At 42.8% G+C, this 18,782-nt stretch overlaps 1 protein-coding gene across 3 annotated transcripts in view; it reads right to left on the bottom strand.

Moving 5' to 3' along the window:
- MASP1 (MBL associated serine protease 1) overlaps nt 1–12,154 on the bottom strand; it is a 62,400-nt gene extending 50,246 nt beyond the window's left edge. For all 3 annotated transcript variants that reach the window (XM_030861062.2, XM_030861052.2, XM_030861079.2), the window contains exons 1-2: nt 12,020–12,154; nt 5,897–6,128 (exon numbers count right to left, since the gene is read on the bottom strand). In XM_030861062.2, the coding sequence (XP_030716922.1) occupies nt 5,897–6,128; nt 12,020–12,024 (237 nt within the window). In that variant the 5' untranslated portion in view covers nt 12,025–12,154. The remainder of the gene's footprint in view (nt 1–5,896; nt 6,129–12,019) is intronic.
- Nucleotides 12,155–18,782: the final 6,628 nt, after the last annotated feature.

Below are 18,782 nucleotides of genomic sequence, written 5' to 3'. Positions count from 1 at the left end.
TATCATTGAGTCTTTTTTTTTTTTTTTTTTTTTTGGTACCAATCACAAAACCGATGCTTAGGGAGATCAAGAAGTTTAGGGAATTACACTGTTAAATTCCTCTTTACCCTTCAAGACTTATCTCAGACATTAATTATTTCCAAAGCTTTTCTTGAACACCCAGAAATGATCACTCTACAACTTATATACTGCCCCATACTCTTGTGTTACTCTGCCCAGTTTTAGCTTATTAGTTATGTACTTGTCTTATGACACACTATGAAATCATGAGTTCTTGGAGGGCAGGTACTGTCTTACTCATCTTCATGGGGCCTGTCTTTGGTGCAGTGTCCAACTTATGGTAGATTTTCAATAAAATTCTTAGACTTCATTCCATAGACAGTGGAGAACAACTGAAAGGTTTTGAGAGTTGCACAATCAAAGCAATGTTTAAGAAGCTCTCTCTGGACACATGTAGAGGGTGGACCGGCTGGGGAGAGACCCACAGCTGGTAGACATTTAGGATGGTATTGCAATAAACTAGGCGAGAGGAATAAGAACTGGAACTAAAGGGCTAAAGTGGAGAGAATGGAAGAAATGTTTAATGTATCAAGAATATAAGAGGAGAAAAGTGATGTTATGTCATATGAGCATTTAACAGATGCCAGTTGAGCTATATGCACTCAATAAAAGAAGGGGAAAGAGAGAAAGAGAAAAAAGCCAAATGCAGGCTTTTATGATCTCCTTTTCCAATGAACAGATACCATGAAGTGGACTTGACAATAAGATGTGTGAATCTGCTGCTCCCTTGGTGGTTCTGGTTTCTGAGTACCTTTTTCAGTAACTACAGCTCCAGGGCTCACTTCTCAGCACAAGTCAAACTACTTCATCTGATGCTCAACTAAAGGAACTATATAATTTGTTGCATTTCTGGGAAAAAAAGTCTCTTCTGGACATTCTAAAAGCCAGTGCTCTACTATATTTAAGAGAGTAAGTTTGACTATAGACAGTATTTGCCTTACATTACACTTAAAAACCTAGGCATCCATAAGATGGGGACTCCACTGTCACTTAATATTTTTAAAAGAAGAAAAGACTGAGAGTTTTGAGATATAAATTCTGGTCCCCGTGTGACCTTGGCCAATGAATTGCCCTTTCCAGGGCTTCAGCATGATGATCATGAAGTTGAATCATGATTCCTGAGGTCTTAGATACATAGACTATCAGGGCTAGGTGGACCTTAGAGAACATCTGGTTCAACTCCCTGTATCTGAGACAGGAGGAAAGAGTCCACTCTAGAAGCAATCACTTGCCCAGGGTTACTTAGTTAGTAGAGAATGGCCACAAGAATCGAGGCCTCCAGTTTCCTGGCCAGTGTCTGTGCTCTGCCCCTCGCCTACAGCATTAACCAGCTGTGATTCATATGTCTCATCTGTGCACTGTAGGAATCCACACATTGCAGCCACATTCCAAGGAAGCAAATCCTGTCGTGCAGATGTGCATGTGCCTTGAAGACCAAAGACTGCGGGAAGTCAGGCTGGAGAGGAATTTTCATAAAATGAGAGCATCCAGACCACAGCCTTGGGGTCCTGCCCTTCTTCAAGCTGCTGATGTGCAGTGTCAGCAATTCCGTCGTCATCACCCTGATGGGCCAGGGTGGGAAGGGCAGTCTGCGGACTGGGGCTGGGCTGAAAGGATTCCTGTGAACTGGATGGTCCTTTAAACCCACTCCCAGGCCTGCCAGGGGAATTCAGTCACAGAATGAAAGAGCCTCAAAACAGGGGATATTATCCCATCAGACGGAAATGAGTGATATTCCAAGTTCCTTGGAAAAGGACAGCACTGGCATGATATATTTACAAGTTTTCTTCAAATGACATGTCACTAAGGCAACTCCAGCAGACTACAGTCTCTTACTGGAGTGCTTATGGCCACGGAACTTCAAGAAGAGGCCGCTGTGACATATTATTACCATTCTCTGGCATTACCCTAACTAGGATAATGAGGGTTTGGGGGGTCATCTGGAAAGCTCTGGCAAGGAGAATGAAGATTAAAATTCTGGAATTTAAGGGACCTTAGGGATCATCTCATTCTACTCCTCATGGAACAGATGAAAAGACAGAATTTTGTAGAGGGGTATTGACTTATCCAAGGGTGGCATGGCTGGCATGCTCATGCTTCATTCAGATGAAAAGGGAAGAGCCTCCTTCTCATTCATAGCCAGGAAAGCCACATATTCTGGGGGTGGAAGGTTAGGGAGAGAACACAATTAGGAAAAGTCAACAGGTTTCGACTATATGTTGAAGGCTTCTGGGTTTTAGGGTTCACAGGTGAGAGTACTAGTCTTGTCCCTGAATTGGGAACTTAAGGAGTATTCAAGCTGTAATTCCTGCAAGGTGTGACCTTCAGAGGGACCAAGAAGGTTGAGTGAGCAGAGTGAGCTTCTGAGCCACCTTCAACCCTAGCAGCCTCACTTCTGTTTCCTATATCAGAAGATATAGGTTTTTTTTAAGATTTTTAAGAAGAAAGATTTTTAAGAAGAAAATGTCCACTAGGGAGAAAATATTTGAAAAACAACAATAACAACAATGACATGGGACTAGGTGGGTCTCCAGAGGGCCCCTGTGGCCTGACATCCTATGAGTTCTTGAGTCCAGGAGGGGAACTCTGCCGGGCACATGTGGGCAAGGACACAGAGCCTGTCTCCACATGAGCACTAGTCATCAGCTGACCAGGGTGCAGCGTCCTGTGAAGGAAGGCCTGCTCAGGCCCCATGGCTGCTAGAACCTCTGCAGGGAGGCCAATGCTAGTGCTGGGATGGCATTCTGGAAGGAAGTGGGCTGTGCAAGCCCAAGCAAAGTAATACCTCTCTGTCCAATATGCTAATCTCTTCTTCTAAAGGAACTGGAAAAATGTACCGGAATCAGAGAAGCAAGGACTGTCGGGCACTTCAGGTAGGCAGCTCAGTCTCTGTGTTGCCTCACACAGACTGTTTCTTTGCTATGCTCAGAGGTCATAAGTCTAATTTTGGAGCAGAGAGAGTGCTAAAAGATCATTTGGGAGTTAGTGGCAGATCTGGCACTAGAACAGGCATTTCCTGAATCCCAGTCAGGAAACCAGGATGATGCTGCCCTTCCAGAGGGCCTAGTCCCATCTCCTTGGGCTTTCAGGAAGGTATCTCACCACGCTAGATAGAAACCATCAATCAATTTCCAAAATATTCTCCAACCAGAAAGGCCAAACTTTGGGTAGAAATTTCAGTGTCCTTAATTCAGTGTCGGAAGAGGTCTTCACAGTCTATTGTTGCCCTTGAAAAGTATCATTTTTTTCCGCTACAAAGTGTACCTGATGTCAACTCTTCAATCTGCCTTGTCAGGAGACTCAATTTATTTGGGGGCAAAGGAATGAGTTAAATCCTCTATTATGTGTTTATCATCTCGATAAAGGAGTCCTAACAAGGTCAAACCTGGCATCCATATAAATAAGAGGAAAACTTGTGAGAAATGATTGAATATGAATTGAGAGTGAATTCTTAGGGTGGAGGCAGGGAGGAATAATGAAAATAAGTCATTGTCACAGCTAAAGAAAAAAATTCTAATTTCTGTGGTCTTGAGGCCTCAGCTACTAATAAAGGCAAGTGTTTCCGCTGGCAAAAGTTCTAGATGATTGACGTATTTGAAAGTAGAGAAAAAAGCAGTTAGGAAGTTCACATCTAGCCTTGTCTAAATCTATGGAATTTACTCTTCTATTAAGTCACTGTTTGGTCATTTTCCTTCTGCTAAGTTCACTCTCCAACCTAAATATTTGAGAATACCATGGTTGTACGGTGAGCATCAGCTAGGGGAATGGGCTGGGGGATTCTGCTAACCTAATGTCCCCTACCCATAATGCATCTGGGATCCTGGAGTTTGGTTCTGCCAGAGGCTAGATTATGTCCTAGAAGACATAACTGACCTGTTTGTTAGAAATTTCAATTTAGGATGATAAACACTTAGGATCTTGGTGAATACTCTCTGCTTGATCCTTGCGAGTCTGAGAAGTTGACTCCATTTTCAATGAATTTATAGAAACTGTCTGTTAATCTAGATTACCAAGCCACATCATCTCTTAGAGCAGCCAGTTTTACCTTTTCTCATTCTTTTTGTCAATCTTTTATTGTCATTACTCTTTTTCATCTTGTGCAAGTGCTATTTTTCTAGGCTCATCTCTCTTTTTAAGGGACTAGATTTTTGTGTCCTTAAATTCTCACAGTTTCTAGCACAGGGCATTCAAAGATGGGCAGCATCACACAAAGAGAGCAATGGTTCTCAAATGGAGAGATTTTGCTCCCCTGGGGATATTGATAACTGCTGGAGACATTTCTGGTTGTCACAACGGGAGTGGGAGTGCTATTGGCAACTAGTGAGTAGAAGCCAGGAATGCTGCTAAAGACCCTACCATTCGCAAAACAGCTTTCTTCAGCAAGTAATTGCCTGGCTCAAAATGTCAATAGTGTTAAAATTGAAACACTGTCACGGAGCACCAATTTTAGAACGTTTTCAGTCACAGAAAATGTGCTTTAAATGGGATACTTGATGCATATCCAACATATATAATTAGCAACACCCACCATTTAAAATGAGTTAATCAGGGTAGGGGTTCACAGCCCCACTTACCAGGCCTCCGCCCCACCCCACCCCACTGTTCTTTTCAGCCCCTGCAGTATCCTAGGGCTCAGTGTAGTACAGCTTGTGAGCAGTTTGGTGGAGCCAAAAGAACATGGTATTGAAAGTCACAAGACATGGGTTTGGAACCCTGATCCATCACTTACTAGCTGTACAACGTTGGGTGAGTTGCTTCACCTTCTTGGGGTTGTTTCTTTGTCTGTAAATGGGACAGTAGTACCTGTCTCATAGGATTGTTTTAAAGGTTGAATGAGATTTTAAGTGTAAATCACCTTGTCAACTCACTTCTTTGCTGTTGATCAAACATTCTGGTAAATACAAGGTTAACTGTTGTTGAATTACAGGCTGTGGAAAAATGAGACTATACTAATACCAAAAATATAGAAAGCCTACTCTAGGGTGGTTTGATGAGAACTTCTTCCAGGAAACCAGAGAGAGTTTATAAAGTAGGTTCTTAGGTCTTCACATCTTTTTGAACCAGATACAACCTTAATAAGTGTCATCTCTCAGAAGTACTGTAACCTTTCTTAGCTCCACTTTTAAAAGAGAACAGCTCCCCACCCATGGCATTGTTTGTGGGCTCTCCTTAAATTCTGGGAAATGTTGTTTTGATGTTGTAATCATTTTCTGCTCCTCTTCCATTTGTCTTTTACATCCATCTGTGTAGTGACCCCCCACTGTTGCCCATACTCTTTGTTGATAAAATCCAAACTCTTTAGCATCATATTCAAGGCCCTTCAGAATCTCATCCCAATCCAACCTTCCAACTTCACCTCCTACTCTCCGCTGCAGCATACGCTACACTTCCCAAACACTTGATCATTACCTAGGGAACAGGGCAACGCTTTCTAATGCCTCAGCTTTGGATATAATGCTAGCTTACTCTGATTAATGCTGACTCTGGGGTATCTGCCCTTTTCTGCTTGTTGAATTAAAGGTGACATTGGAGCAGAGGTTAGTGGAAACGTTAAAGACTTTGAGATCAGAAAGGAAAAGGTAAGGCTGTGTTTGGCTGAGTCACACTTTGCCAGTTTCAGTTTCCCTCAAGGTCTTTTCTAGGTCTTCCTACTCAGCCTGCACCTAGCATGCCACCCCCAACCCTCCTTCATAATGTTATAACACTGTAATGTCTCCCTCACTAGACTGCCAGCCTGGGTGGTAAACACAGCATCTAATTCATCTAAGCTCCTCTAACTCCCAGCAGATTCTCCCGTAGAGAACCTGGCCCAGTTAGGGAACATTAGGGGTCTCACCTTCACATAGTCGTATTCACAAAGGTAAGAGGATTCCAAGTTGAAGTGCATGAAGTAAAGCTTGATCCGAAATCCCTCTGGGACAGTGATATTCCACGTCACCTCTGAATCACTTGGATAAGAGTCTGGATAGCCAGGCGACTGAATCTGGCCAAACATATTGTTAAGCTCCACTATGTGGGCCAAAGCCTTCAACAAGGAGAAGCACAGAGCATGAGAGAGAAGGAGCCACCTGAAAGACATGAATGGATTTACTTACATTCACAGACACTGGTCCTTGCCATTTAGCTAAATCAACAGCCAGGAGAACAAGTTCCCAGCATGTGTCTGCCACTGACCTGCTGTAATTACTTCGTCCTTATGGGTCTTGCTTACCCAGCCTATAATACTGGAGGGCGGTAACTTGATTTTAAAGGTTGCTTCCAGTTGTGCTCTTTTTAAAGATTTGATAATAGTATTAAACTTTCCCAGAAAATACCATATTTGGGACTCTGAGGCATATCATTTTTTGGTTGAAAATATAAATTTCATAGTTAGGTAAAAGCTGGTATCATTTCTTTAGCTTAGCTTCATTTAAGAATCATAAACTCTTGATTCAATTTTCTAAAAAGTAAGTAACAGTAACATGGTAATACTGAGATAAGACTCATACTCAATGATGGGATCTGTAGTACCTAAAACAAATTTAACAAAATCAATCAAGAAATGCAAAATTTTGAATTAAGAAGGAATGAGCAAAACAAGGTTTTTCCTTTTGGCAAGTGTTTTTATAAAAGGATCAAAAACATACAGTTTATTTCCAGCTGCAGGAATGAGAGATGATGGACTGTGAAAAGAGTTGCATAAGGGGCACGGGAAATTCAACAAAACTTGCAGAATACACCCAAAGTGGCTGATGCAATAATGAGGCAGAATGTCCAAGGCTTGTCAAAAACCTAATGGTCGGGCTTCCCTGGTGGCGCAGTGGTTGAGAGTCCACCTGCCGATGCAGGGGACATGGGTTCGTGCCCCGGTCCGGGAAGATCCCACATGCCGCGGAGCGGCTAGGCCCGTGAGCCATGGCCGCTAAGCCTGCACATCCGGAGCCTGTGCTCCGCAACGGGAGAGGCCACAGCAGTGAGAGGCCCGCGTACCGCAAAAAAACAAAAACAAAACCAAACAAACAAAAAACCTAATGGTCAGTACACAGGACAACCAAGGCATCTACTAGATTGCTCCCCCTGTGAGACTCAAGGACCTTGAACTCAAACATCCCAATCCTGGCTCATCGACTTCTCCCTTAAATACTATATGTTCTGCTTCCTTTGTCTTGGGAACCCCTCTGCTTCTCTCCAGCCAATTAATTTAAATGTTCTTATCTGGACTGTTGCTATTTCATCCTAACTGATCTCCCTGGCTACCACTTCATACCATTCAGCAATCTTCCGCCAAATTTGATTTTCTAAAACACAGATGTGTCCACACTGCTCCACTGTGCCTGCAGGGCAAAGCATCTGCTACCGGGATGGCTGATAAGCCCTTTTTGATCTAGTGCTGATTTACCTGTCCAACTTCATCTCATAGCAGCCATGCCGAGGCAGATCATTCTGGGAGCATGCCATGCCCATCCAGGCCTTGGTCCCACTGCACATGCCCTGCTCATTCCTCACCTGGTTGTCTTATTTATCTTCCACCATCTAGCTCAAAGCTTCCCAAGATACCACAGAGTATCCTTCACTCCAGATTCCAGCTCCCTGTACATGCTTCCAATTGGAGCACTGCTTTACGCACAGTCCCTGAAGTTAGGTGTATTTGGGTTCAAATCCCAGTTCTCTTACTTACTGGCTGTGAAACCTTGGGTAATTAGTCTCTGAGCTCAGGTTTCCTCAAATGTAAAATGAAGATTATAATCTCTAATTTACAGAGCTCACATGAACATTGGAGATGATGTATGTGAAAGACCTAATATAAAGCCTGGTATATAAAAGATGATGAATGAATGAACGAATGAATGAACGAAAGCATGAAAGTGGGGCCAGAGTCTTATATAGCCTAAAAAGTAACTTCTGGGAAATTATACCAGCGTCTTAAGATTAAGATACAATTTGGCTAATCAGGAAGTTGTTTCTCCCCAAGCTGCCCCACGCTGCTCGGTAAACAGATGCACATATGTTTATATATGCACACGTATGAATTTTTGAGTGTGCAAACACAATGAGATAACTACAATGAGATTATCTAGCTGTCATATAATATTTACATAAAAGGTAAATATGTAAGTGCAAAATGGCCTACAAGGGTGTCAGTAGGATATTAACAGTAGTTATCTCTGAAGTGGTAATATGAGTGTTTTTAATTTTACTTTTGTGTATATAAAATGTTCAGATGTGTCTAGAAGGGCCTTGTGCTATTTTTTCAATTAAAAAAAAATAGTTATTTAAATTTTTTCCAAGGCCCCTGCAATAGCAACATGTGAGATGCAACTAAGGAAACAAAATGTTTTAATCCAATTGCCAGGGTCAATATTTTTATAAACCAATCTGTGGAGGAGAGAGAAGGGGAGGCACAGGTCCAAGCTCTCTCGTGAACTAGTAGGAAAGCTTGAGTCTAGAAACCCTGGCTTGCAGGGCTCAGGCAGCCCCACTTTCAAGTGAGGAAATATACTGATGGTACCCGGGCTAGGAGTTCTGGTTCAGTTCCGCTTGGGGAGGGGAGAGCACTGGTCTTAGGTTGGAATAGCTGGATTCAAGTCCAGACTTTGACTTTATTTATCTGACCCATCTTGGGGAAGTCACGTAAGGTCTCCCTCTCAGTTTCTTCATTCTTTAATTGGTGACAATAATGACATCCCCCGGGGCTGCTATCAGAATAAAGGACGATTGGAAAATAAGTACTTTGTTAACTGTCCAGCCCTAGGCAAACATTAGTTATGATTACTCCATCATGCTGCTTCCCGAAAAGCAGGGGTTAGGAATGAGCTTTGGATCCCCCAACTGGACCTCCCTGCAATAGTGACACCCAGATTATGTAAGGCTGAAAGGTCAACTTTCTCCATATCTGCTTTTTCCAGACCACATGGAGGAGACTCTGAGCTTCCTAATGCTGCTTCTGTCAAGGGCTGGCCCAGGCTAACGGCTCCATCTATCCTCAGAGGCCCAGGACCATGTGTAGTAGGCAACTGGTCATTGTGGGAGGAAGGCCTGTGAAGCTTTCTGTTCTATTTTGTTTGCATCTCAAAACAGTTTTAAACATATGAAACAAATCTCTCTTTTCACATAATAAGCCTGAGCATATGCTTGCTTGCTTGCTTTCAGGGCTGCAAATTAAAGAATGTAAGTGGCAGCTTTCATTTCCCATCACACTCTGAATGTTTTTGGCTTCTTATCCACCAGGCACCGGCTGTACAAATTCTGACACCTGCTATCTATTCTCCAACTAATCAAAAAGTTTAATTACATTTGCTTGAAATGTCAAAAGTAATATATAATGCCAGGATTTCCTAAGCTCTACTGTAGGAGCAAGCTCTCAGGAATGCCTTAAAAAATGCCGGCATATATCCATGGTTGTGGAATGAGTAGCACTTTCTATCCTTTCCATTCACTCCTCACTTCAACCTACACTACACCCAGACTGTTTTGGGGTAGAAGAGTTGAAATGGACTATATGGATCCCTTTGACAACACCCGTACTTGACAGATGACGAAAAGGATACCCCAAGAGGTGACATGTCATGCCCAATACCATATGGTGAATTAGCTTCAACAGAAGAAAGGAATAACAAAAGCTCACAGAGGATGCTGGGTCCATGCCCATATCATGCCCAGGCATCTGGCCAAAGCAATTAATCCTGTGAAAAATAATTTAAAAACCCGTAGCTTTATGTGAAAATTAAAAAAAAAAAAAAAAAAAACTAATACCAAAGCTCCTCCCCTGCAGATTTTAGTTTAATTGGTCTGGAGTGAGGCCTGGTCACTGACATTTTTTTTTGCTGTACACGGGCCTCTCACTGTTGTGGCCTCTCCCGTTGCGGAGCACAGGCTCCGGACGCGCAGGCTCAGCGGCCATGGCTCACGGGCCCAGCCGCTCTGCGGCATGTGGAATCCTCCCGGACCTGGGCACGAACCCGTGTCCCCTGCATCGGCAGGCGGACTCTCAACCACTGCACCACCAGGGAAGCCCTGCCATTTTTTAAAGCACCGCAGATGCTTCTAATGTGCAGCTAGGATTGAGAGCCGCTGGTGCAGAATAATATACTTGGTTGAGAGTCTGGCAAAATACAGTAGAAAAACATCCTGAACTTGGAGCCTAAAGATCCAAATTTGGGTCTGGGCTTTTTCAACATCATCAGTGTGGCTCTGGGCAAGTTGCTAAACTCTTTTATCCTCACTTCTCCATAAATCCTACCTCATTCAAAATCTGAAGACCAGATGAGACAGTGCCTATGAAAGGGCTTTGCAAACTCTGAACTGTTGTGTCTATGTGAGGGAAGACCTTTTATAGACTTCTAGTGGAGCACTTTTCCAGTAGTAGTTTTGCTATTGAACAACTGAATTCAATTCAGCTAATATTTATTGCATGCCTAATAGGAAACAGACATTATGCTAGGTACTAGGCATACAAAGATGAACATGCCATAGATCCTATTCCTTAAGGAACACTCAGTCTTGGAAGAGGAGGTGGACATTTCAACAAAGAGGTATTAAGAAAGGTAGCTCCCAAGGACAGAGATATCACAAAGGAGAAGATGCTGACTCTGGGGATACTGGGCAGGGAAGAGGAGGTGATGTATGAGCCAGCTTGAACAATCGGGTCCTCTAGAAATAGGAGAAATAAGAGGGAGAGCTATTCTGGCTTAAGGGATCAGCAAACACCAAGATACAGAACTGATCGTCGGCCTTGTAGTTTGTTATGGCTGGGGCACTGGGTGGTAGGGTGAGATTTGAATAGTGGACAGATCAATCAAATTGTCATTTCATGTAGATGGGCATAAATCTCCTCTCTTTTAGGAGAAAGGAAAATGAAGTTAGATAGCAGATTTAACATTACAATGGATTTAGAAAGAAGAGAATGATTGGATTAACCTTAAAGACCTGATTATCTCTCTAAACCACAGGTAATCTGAGTTCAAAGAGTTAACATAGCCTGAAGCCCCTCATGGGCCCCAGATCCTGAAAAGTTGCTAGGTGACTTTGCAGAAGAGAAACAAATAGAAACCCTTTTCCAATTGAGAAGAAAATTAACGGGAAAAGATGTTTAGAGGCAACACATCTGCAGAGTGTTTTTTTTTTTTCTTTTTTGTATTTTTAACAGTATTAACACTTATAAGTAGTAAAAGTAATTATGGTGGTCGGATTTTGACACTTGGAGAGAAAAACTTACAAGAAATGTCTGGTAACAAGCATCAAGTAACTCTAAGTCTAGGCTGAGGAATGGGGAATATTGAAGAGCTTGGAAACAATTAGAATTTAAAGTCCTAGTTTCAGAACTCCAAAGACTCTTTTTTTTTTTTTTTAATTTCAATTTGTAATATTCCTTTAAGAGCCATTTGGTGCAATTCATAGCCTGATTCACGCCACTGGCGGCCTCTGATTTCAGTAAGAAATGCAGAAATTTATAGTGGAATGTAAAACGGGGACAGGTTTTTAGTTTTCTAAATTGAGGTTTTAAACTAGCAAACTTCTGAAGGTTTAAGAAGCCACATAGCTGAGCTACGGGAATCTGGTTTCTTTTCCGGTCAGAACAAATAAACACACAAACACATATCTAACTCACAAAGTGTTGGAAGAGATAAAGCAATGCTCTTTACAAAGGAGGAAAACAAAAACTCAGCCTTGTGGGCAACAGAAGAAAAGTCACATTGGCCAGCAGACAGCACCCTAAGCTGGCAGAGGGAGAAATCTGAGTTCCAGCGGCGTCAGGGGCATTTGCACACAGCCTCCCGTTTCAAGTTGCATGTCTCCGGAGTCCCAGGGAAGGCCCCAGCCTGTCTCCCTTCTCAGAGCCCCAGGGAGTGATGAAAAGCCCCTGAACCAGCCACAGGACTCGCAGGTGAGTCAGCCCAGAGACAAGGTCAGACCTTCCAGGGCTACTTGGCACCTGGTCCCTGGAAGGACCCCCTGTGCCCACTCCTGCCCTGGCACTCACCTCATTTTCCTGCCTTGGGTGCTCCTGGCTGCCTGGTCCCCCCGGCCTGACTTGTCTGCGAGCTCGTCCCCGGTGTGGTGTCAGCGATGCCTTATCTTTGTTCTGAGGTCCCTGTGTGTCTCTGGAATTGGCTGGCATTCTCCATTCAGGTCACGCCTTCCCCTGCCTGCAACAGATCCCCTCTCCCCCTCTCTCCCTCTGCCTTTTCCTCTCTCTCTCCTCTCTGACTTGCTCGTACACACACTCAGAGGAACCTGACAGAACAGAATCTGTCTTCTTCCTTAAAAGATCTGCTTCTCCAGGTCCCTCCTTCATCCCATACGGCTGCTTCCAGCTCCTGAGAGAGAATAACTGAGCAGCTCAAATAGGTATTTGTATCACCATGTGTGTGTGTGTGTATGTGTGTGTATATGTGTGTGTGTATGTGTGTGGATATGTGTGTGGATGTGTGTGTGTGTGTGTGTGTGTGTGTGTGTAAAGGGTGGAGGGGGACAAAGTCTGATCTCTCTGTCTCCCTTGCCAGATGGCTATAGTTTTCTGCTCGTGTTCAGGACACTGGCAAAGGACACCAATTAAACAGGATGATCAACTAAGAGGGCAATTCTAACATCTACACTAGGCAAGAAAATAGAACCAAATCCCAAAGCTTGTCTGTCTGCAAACAACTACAGGCTTTCCTGTGAACAGAGCGGCTGGACCGGTATGTGAGGGGAGCAGTCAGTCCTGCAGTTGGTTAGTTGTTCTTCGTCACTTAAAAGCAAGGCTTGTGCTGTTTACCAACTCAGAGCATTCAGAGGCCTGATACAGCCCGGGGAGGACCCACTACAGACAGAAAGCCCCGCATCCCATGGTTGTAGAGAAATCTGGGCCTGTAAAGGTGGCTAGACCTGGAGTTTGTGGAGAAAAGCAGCATCAGATATAAGCCAAGCTGAATAAGAAGAAAATTCCTTTCTTCACAACAATGACCACCAGTCCTGAATAGGGAGAGAGACATCTGGGTGTAACAAGTAGATTTTACTGAGAACCTTTTCTGTGTTAGGCACATGGCTAGGTGCAAACATCATCTCAATTACTCCCACAAACCTGTGAGGATCATACTATTATACTCATTTTACAAATAAGAAAACTGAAGCATAGAGAGGTACACAATCTGCCTGGATCATCCAGCCCTTTATTACTCCTTACTGCTACCACGGCAAACGCAAACAGTTAACATTTACTGAGCACTGTGTGTCAGGTACTGCTCTAGTAATGTATTGATTGCTTTCGATCATCTTTACATTTTGTGTATCTGGGTAGTAATATTATCCCCATTTTCCCGATGAGGAAACTGCCCAGAGAGTTTAAGTAAGTTACCCAAGATCACACAGCTAGAAAGTGATAGGGGAAGAATTTGAGTTCTTACCCACAATATTGTACTGCTTCTCACTAGAATATTATAGTGCATATGGCATTTCAAATACACACCACATTCACAAAGAAACTCAATTTGGGGCATTTTGAAAAGAGCAATTAGACTCAGCATCAGAGTTGGCTATAATCTTCCCTTTCTATCCAAGCTGGCTGTGCACTTCGGCCCCAGTTGTTAACATCTCTGATCCTGTTTTCTCATCTGGAAAATGGGGGTTGCTTTGAGACTTAAAGGAAATTATCCTTGCCATTTTTTTAGCTGTTCAGTGTACCCAAGAGAGGGCCCCCACCCATTCTAACCAAGGTGGCAAACACATGCATTCTCCACCCTCTGATAACACTGCTTTAGCACATGTGGGGGAACAGTGCCTTGCATCTTGCTGAAATTCTCCTGGCTCCATTTTCTCTCCAGCTTCTCTATTTTATCACTTTTAAAGGTCAGCTTTGCTAATCTGGGCATTATTAAGAGGCTGTGTTTGATAATGTGAATGCAAGTATATGAGATGAGAGAATATGTGTGAACCTAGGCACCATTCTGGCTAAACAGCCTAAAAATTTCTGTGTTAGGCAGGATAGAAAAAATCCCTTTAAAAGTCCCATTAAGAAGACTCACAGGCTCCTCAAACATCAAATAACTCTCACACAACATTTTAATGATTTAAGTGCAAATGAATCAGGAACACATGGACTACATTTCTCTTGGAATATACAAGGGTTTTAAAACCAAGGGATAAAGAACTTGGCACGAAGCATCCTGCACCATGCAGAGGGCCCTGCCCACTAAAGACATTCCCTCCATCAACACTGCAGCTGAGCTGACCCTCTCCTAATTTAGGGCACATCCAGGGAAATGCAGTCATTTGTTCTGGGCACAGAGGGGAGAGCTTGGGAGGGAAAGCCATCAGCTTCTCCTTGCAAAGTGTCATAGAGTAACTGAGCCTCCTGGAATAATTTCCTGGCCATGTTTCTTTAAGGCTGCCAGTGCTCAATGGGAGGCATTTGAAATACGTTCTGAGCCAAAGTTCTGCCAATATACAGCAGAGCTGATATGTGCTTCCCTGGGAGTTAGCCAAGGCTCAGATGAAATCTGCATGATAACGGGAACTATGTGGCTCAGGACTGATCTGGGTGGGATTCAGAGCTGTTTCCCATCGTGTTGGGCTGCATTGGTGATACCTTCCTGACCTTTTGATAAAAACTTCCTGGGGTATCATGAATAGATCACGGGGAGTGGGAGGAATGGAAAAGACAGTGGTTTAGGAATAGACTCAACATGAGTAGGCTAACTCATGGGACCTTGGGCAAGTCACCTACTTTCTCTGCTGGAGGAGGGGAAGGAGTGACACCAGTTTGCTCCGCTATAAAATCAGGGGAGAGGAGTCCACCGAGATCATGGAGTGAGGACTAGGAAATTGCAGTGGAGGTGGGGAGGTGAATTGCTAATGATCTGTAAAGAGAGTCAAGGAGTCCTGAGTGACCTTCTAATCTTGACACTTGTTTTATCTGTGGTCACAATAGCATTACATTACTCAGGATTCAATCATAGGTATTCAGAAAGATAATTTTTAAGAAGGTTCAACTCGTTTTTTAAAATGTTGATGAAAAGGTTAACATATAAGGAACTAACAGTATGTCAATTAGAATCATAGAAGTGTAGAATGACGGATGTGGGCTCAACATCTCGTTTATAGTCAGGGAAAGGGATCAGAAAGCTACTACTAAGAAAGTAAATACTACAGCACTCCTACAACTAGAACTGGGCTTGGTTTACATGTTCTACCAAAGTATTTATTACATGCAACTCCTGAGCCCAGACTTTCTGGAATTCCATGAATGCGCTGGAAAATGTAAAATATTTGGGCAATGAGTTTTTGTTGGCAAAGTGTGAAATCCAGGCTTCCTATAGAGTACAGGAGAACTGATAAATAGCCCCAAAGATTACACCTTAGAATTAAATTTTAGGTTATTCAACACATTGGCTGACAGTATGCTGGAAACCCTGGCTTCAGAACCTATCGGATCATCAGAATAATATGGGAAATTAAAACAAAAAAACAAAAAAACCAGTGCCTGAGCTTCATCTCAGAAGATTCAAATTCAATGAATCTCGGGTGGGGCTCCTGAATCTGTAATTTTAAAAGCTCCCATGGACGATTTTGTCATTTTGGGTACTTATAATGGTGCGTCTTATAATTAATGGCATCTTAGATTTGATGATATAGTCTTAGTGTCTGCCAGATACCTTCATATACATCATTACATGTAATATTTACATGTGTTTAAAGGTGAGGACACTGAAGTTCAGAGAAACTAAGTGTGTCAGCAAGAGGATGATGGACATCTAGAGCCCAGGACTCCTGACCCTAAATCCAGGGCTCTTTCATCTGCAGCCCCTTGATCCTGCCTGTGGACTTTGAGCACCCATGAGCCATGCTGTCATGTGACTGCAAGATTTCAGGGAAGGGATACATAATTTACATTCAAAAAATAATTAAGCTCTCTTATGGGCTAAATTGCACCGCTTCAAAATTCACGTATCAAACCCGAGACAGGAACTTTAAAGAGGTCTAAGTTAAGAGGAGGTTATTAGCGTGGGCCCTAATCCAATATGACTGATATCTTTATAAGAGGAGGAGATTAAGATAGGGAAAATCAGAGGAAAGACTATGTGAGGAGACAGCAAGAAGGTGGCCACCTGTGACCCAAGGAGATGAGGCCTCAGAATAACAACCTCGATCTTGAACTTCCTTAAAATACCTGCCAATACCTTGGGCTTGAACTTCTAGTCTCCTAAACTGTCAGAAAATGCACTTCTGCTGTTTAAGCTACCTAGTCTGTGGTACTTTGTTATGGCAGCCCTAGCAAACTAATACAGGCTCTCTTACAGAAGTTCTCCCAAAGCGTGAGCGCATACCACCACGGTGTCAAGCTGATTTCAAGCACCGCAGGCACAGAATTAACAAATACTGGGTCAGTTAAGGTTCCGTTTGGTAGGTAATAAGAGAAACCTTGACTAAAGCTGAAACAGAGTTTATTTTCCTCACTTAGCAAGAAGTGAGGCAGTAGGTGGGCCTGGGGACATTTTCTTTTTTTCTGTTCTGCCATTCTTAGGAGCTAGGCTATGTGTAAGGAAGAATCCAGGGGTTCTTAAGTACTTGAGACACTTGAGACATAGACCGTTTGTTATGAGCTGAATTACACCCCCACCCCAAATTCATATGTTGAAGCCTGAACTCCCACTATCTCAAAATATGACTGTATTTGAAGATAGGAGCTTTAAAAAGGTGATTAAGTTAAAATGGGGCTGTTAGAATGGGCCTAATCTAATTATAAAAAGAGGAGGTTAGGATACAGACAACACAGAAAGCAGGGAGACCATGTGGGGATACAGTAGGAAGGTGGCCATCTGCAAGCCCAGGAGAGGGGTCTCAAAAGAAACCACCTAGACTTCTAGCCTCCAGAACTGTGAGAAAATAAATTTCTACTACTTGAGTAATCCAGTCTGTGGTATTTTGTTATGGCAGCCCTAGGAAGCTAACAGAGCATCCACATCTCCCTTACCTTTGCTCACCTAAATCCATTTGATACCAATTATTGTTGCTATTCACTCATATTAGGTCTCCCCTCCCACAGAAGTTCCTCAGATGCTAAGACTACACGGCCCAAGCAGATTCAGCCATAGGACAGGATTAATTAGGCCTTAAGAAGCAAATGGACAGCTGAGGTTAGACCATGTGAAAGGCAGGATTCAGATCAGGGGAGTCAGTGTTAGCACTTCTCTAACTCCCTAATGCTGTTTCAGTGACCATGACTTTTCCACCCTCCTTCCAAACTCCCTTGCTCTTCTATCATTCTGGCACACACTACTCATCTCTATTACTGTCACCTTCCAATCTCTTGGTCCCCTCCTCTGTTCCTTTCATTAGGAACTTAGGCATGTGGCACCATGCTTACCTCTCCTTCCCAATTCCTCCTGACATCCTGACACTGGACCCTCATTGCTTGATCTCCTCACTTCAACGATGACTTCTTCCATTTCATTGTAACCATCTACTCTACTTAAAGCCACATCCACCTCTGAAATCTTAAACTTGTAACACCCCATTCTCTGACCACCATCTCTTACCTTTCTAAGTCTTTGACTCCTTCAATAACCCTAGACTTCAACCTCATCAAGACATCCAGTCCTCTGACACCACTCCATTTCCAGTCTATCAGATCCTCTTGGCTTTATATCTTTTCTGAATCCCACAACCAATCACCAGCACTCCTGTGTGGATCCTTCTTTCTCTACCAGTTTCTTGACTCTCTTCTTACTTCAGAGGAATGATTCCTCATCTTTCTGGTGAATCACTGAGAATCTAATGAAAGCTAGATTCTCTGTCTGGAATACCCCCAATAAAGCCACGTAATTTACTCCCTCACTTCTTCAATTCTTTCTAAAAATGTCACCTTTTCAGTGAGGTCTTTCCTGGCCAATCTATTCTATTATTTCTATTTCCACCCAGCTTTGCTCTCCCCATATCCTGTTTTATTTGTCTTAATGGCAGTAATCATCAGCTAAGATGGTATTTATTTTAAGTTTTTATTGGTTTGTTGCTTGCTCCCCACCCCATTAGAATAACACAATCTCCAGGTGGACAAGTATTTTTATATTTTTTGTTTACTGCTCTATTCCCAGTACCAACAATAATGCCTTTGACTTGCACAAAGTAGGACCTTAATAAACATTTGTGGAATGAGCCATCTTCCAAGAAACATTTAAATAGGCACACATTCTTGAATTTTGGCATATAATTTCAGGGACTTGATGGCTCTTCTGAAGCCATGAAGCTCAGAAGCTCAATTTTTTTTTTTTCACCCGTGTCGCCTGCATCGGCAGGTGGACTCTCAACCATTGCACCACCAGGGAAGCCCCAGAAGCTCAATTTTAACCATTCTTCCTGAATATTTCTCATACATCCCACCACTGCAGTTTTAAATACCGTTACATACTGATCACTAGCAAATCTATTTCTTTAGTCTAAATGTCTTCCCACCCTCAAATCAAATGTCTATTCTTGCCTCCATCTGAAAGTTCCACTGGGCCGAGGTCATTATTTTTCTATTCCTGACTTGCTCATTCTCTCATACCAACGATGTCTATGAACTACCATCAACTCAGAAATTCAAGCCAGATATTTGAGTGTCATCCCTGATTTATATTTTCCTTTTCTCCTCATATGCCATCAATCAATAACTCCTATTGTTTACATATAAGTATCTTTCAAATCCATCATTATGCATAACTTCAATTCCCCACTACCGCTGCATTAGTGAAGGGATTCATTAGTTCTCACTGGATTATTTCAAC

Source organism: Globicephala melas, chromosome 4, assembly GCF_963455315.2.
Source record: "Globicephala melas chromosome 4, mGloMel1.2, whole genome shotgun sequence".
Taxonomy (NCBI): domain Eukaryota; kingdom Metazoa; phylum Chordata; class Mammalia; order Artiodactyla; family Delphinidae; genus Globicephala; species Globicephala melas.
Note: the sequence above shows the minus strand (reverse complement) of the source record. Positions and strands in the feature narration are given on the sequence as shown.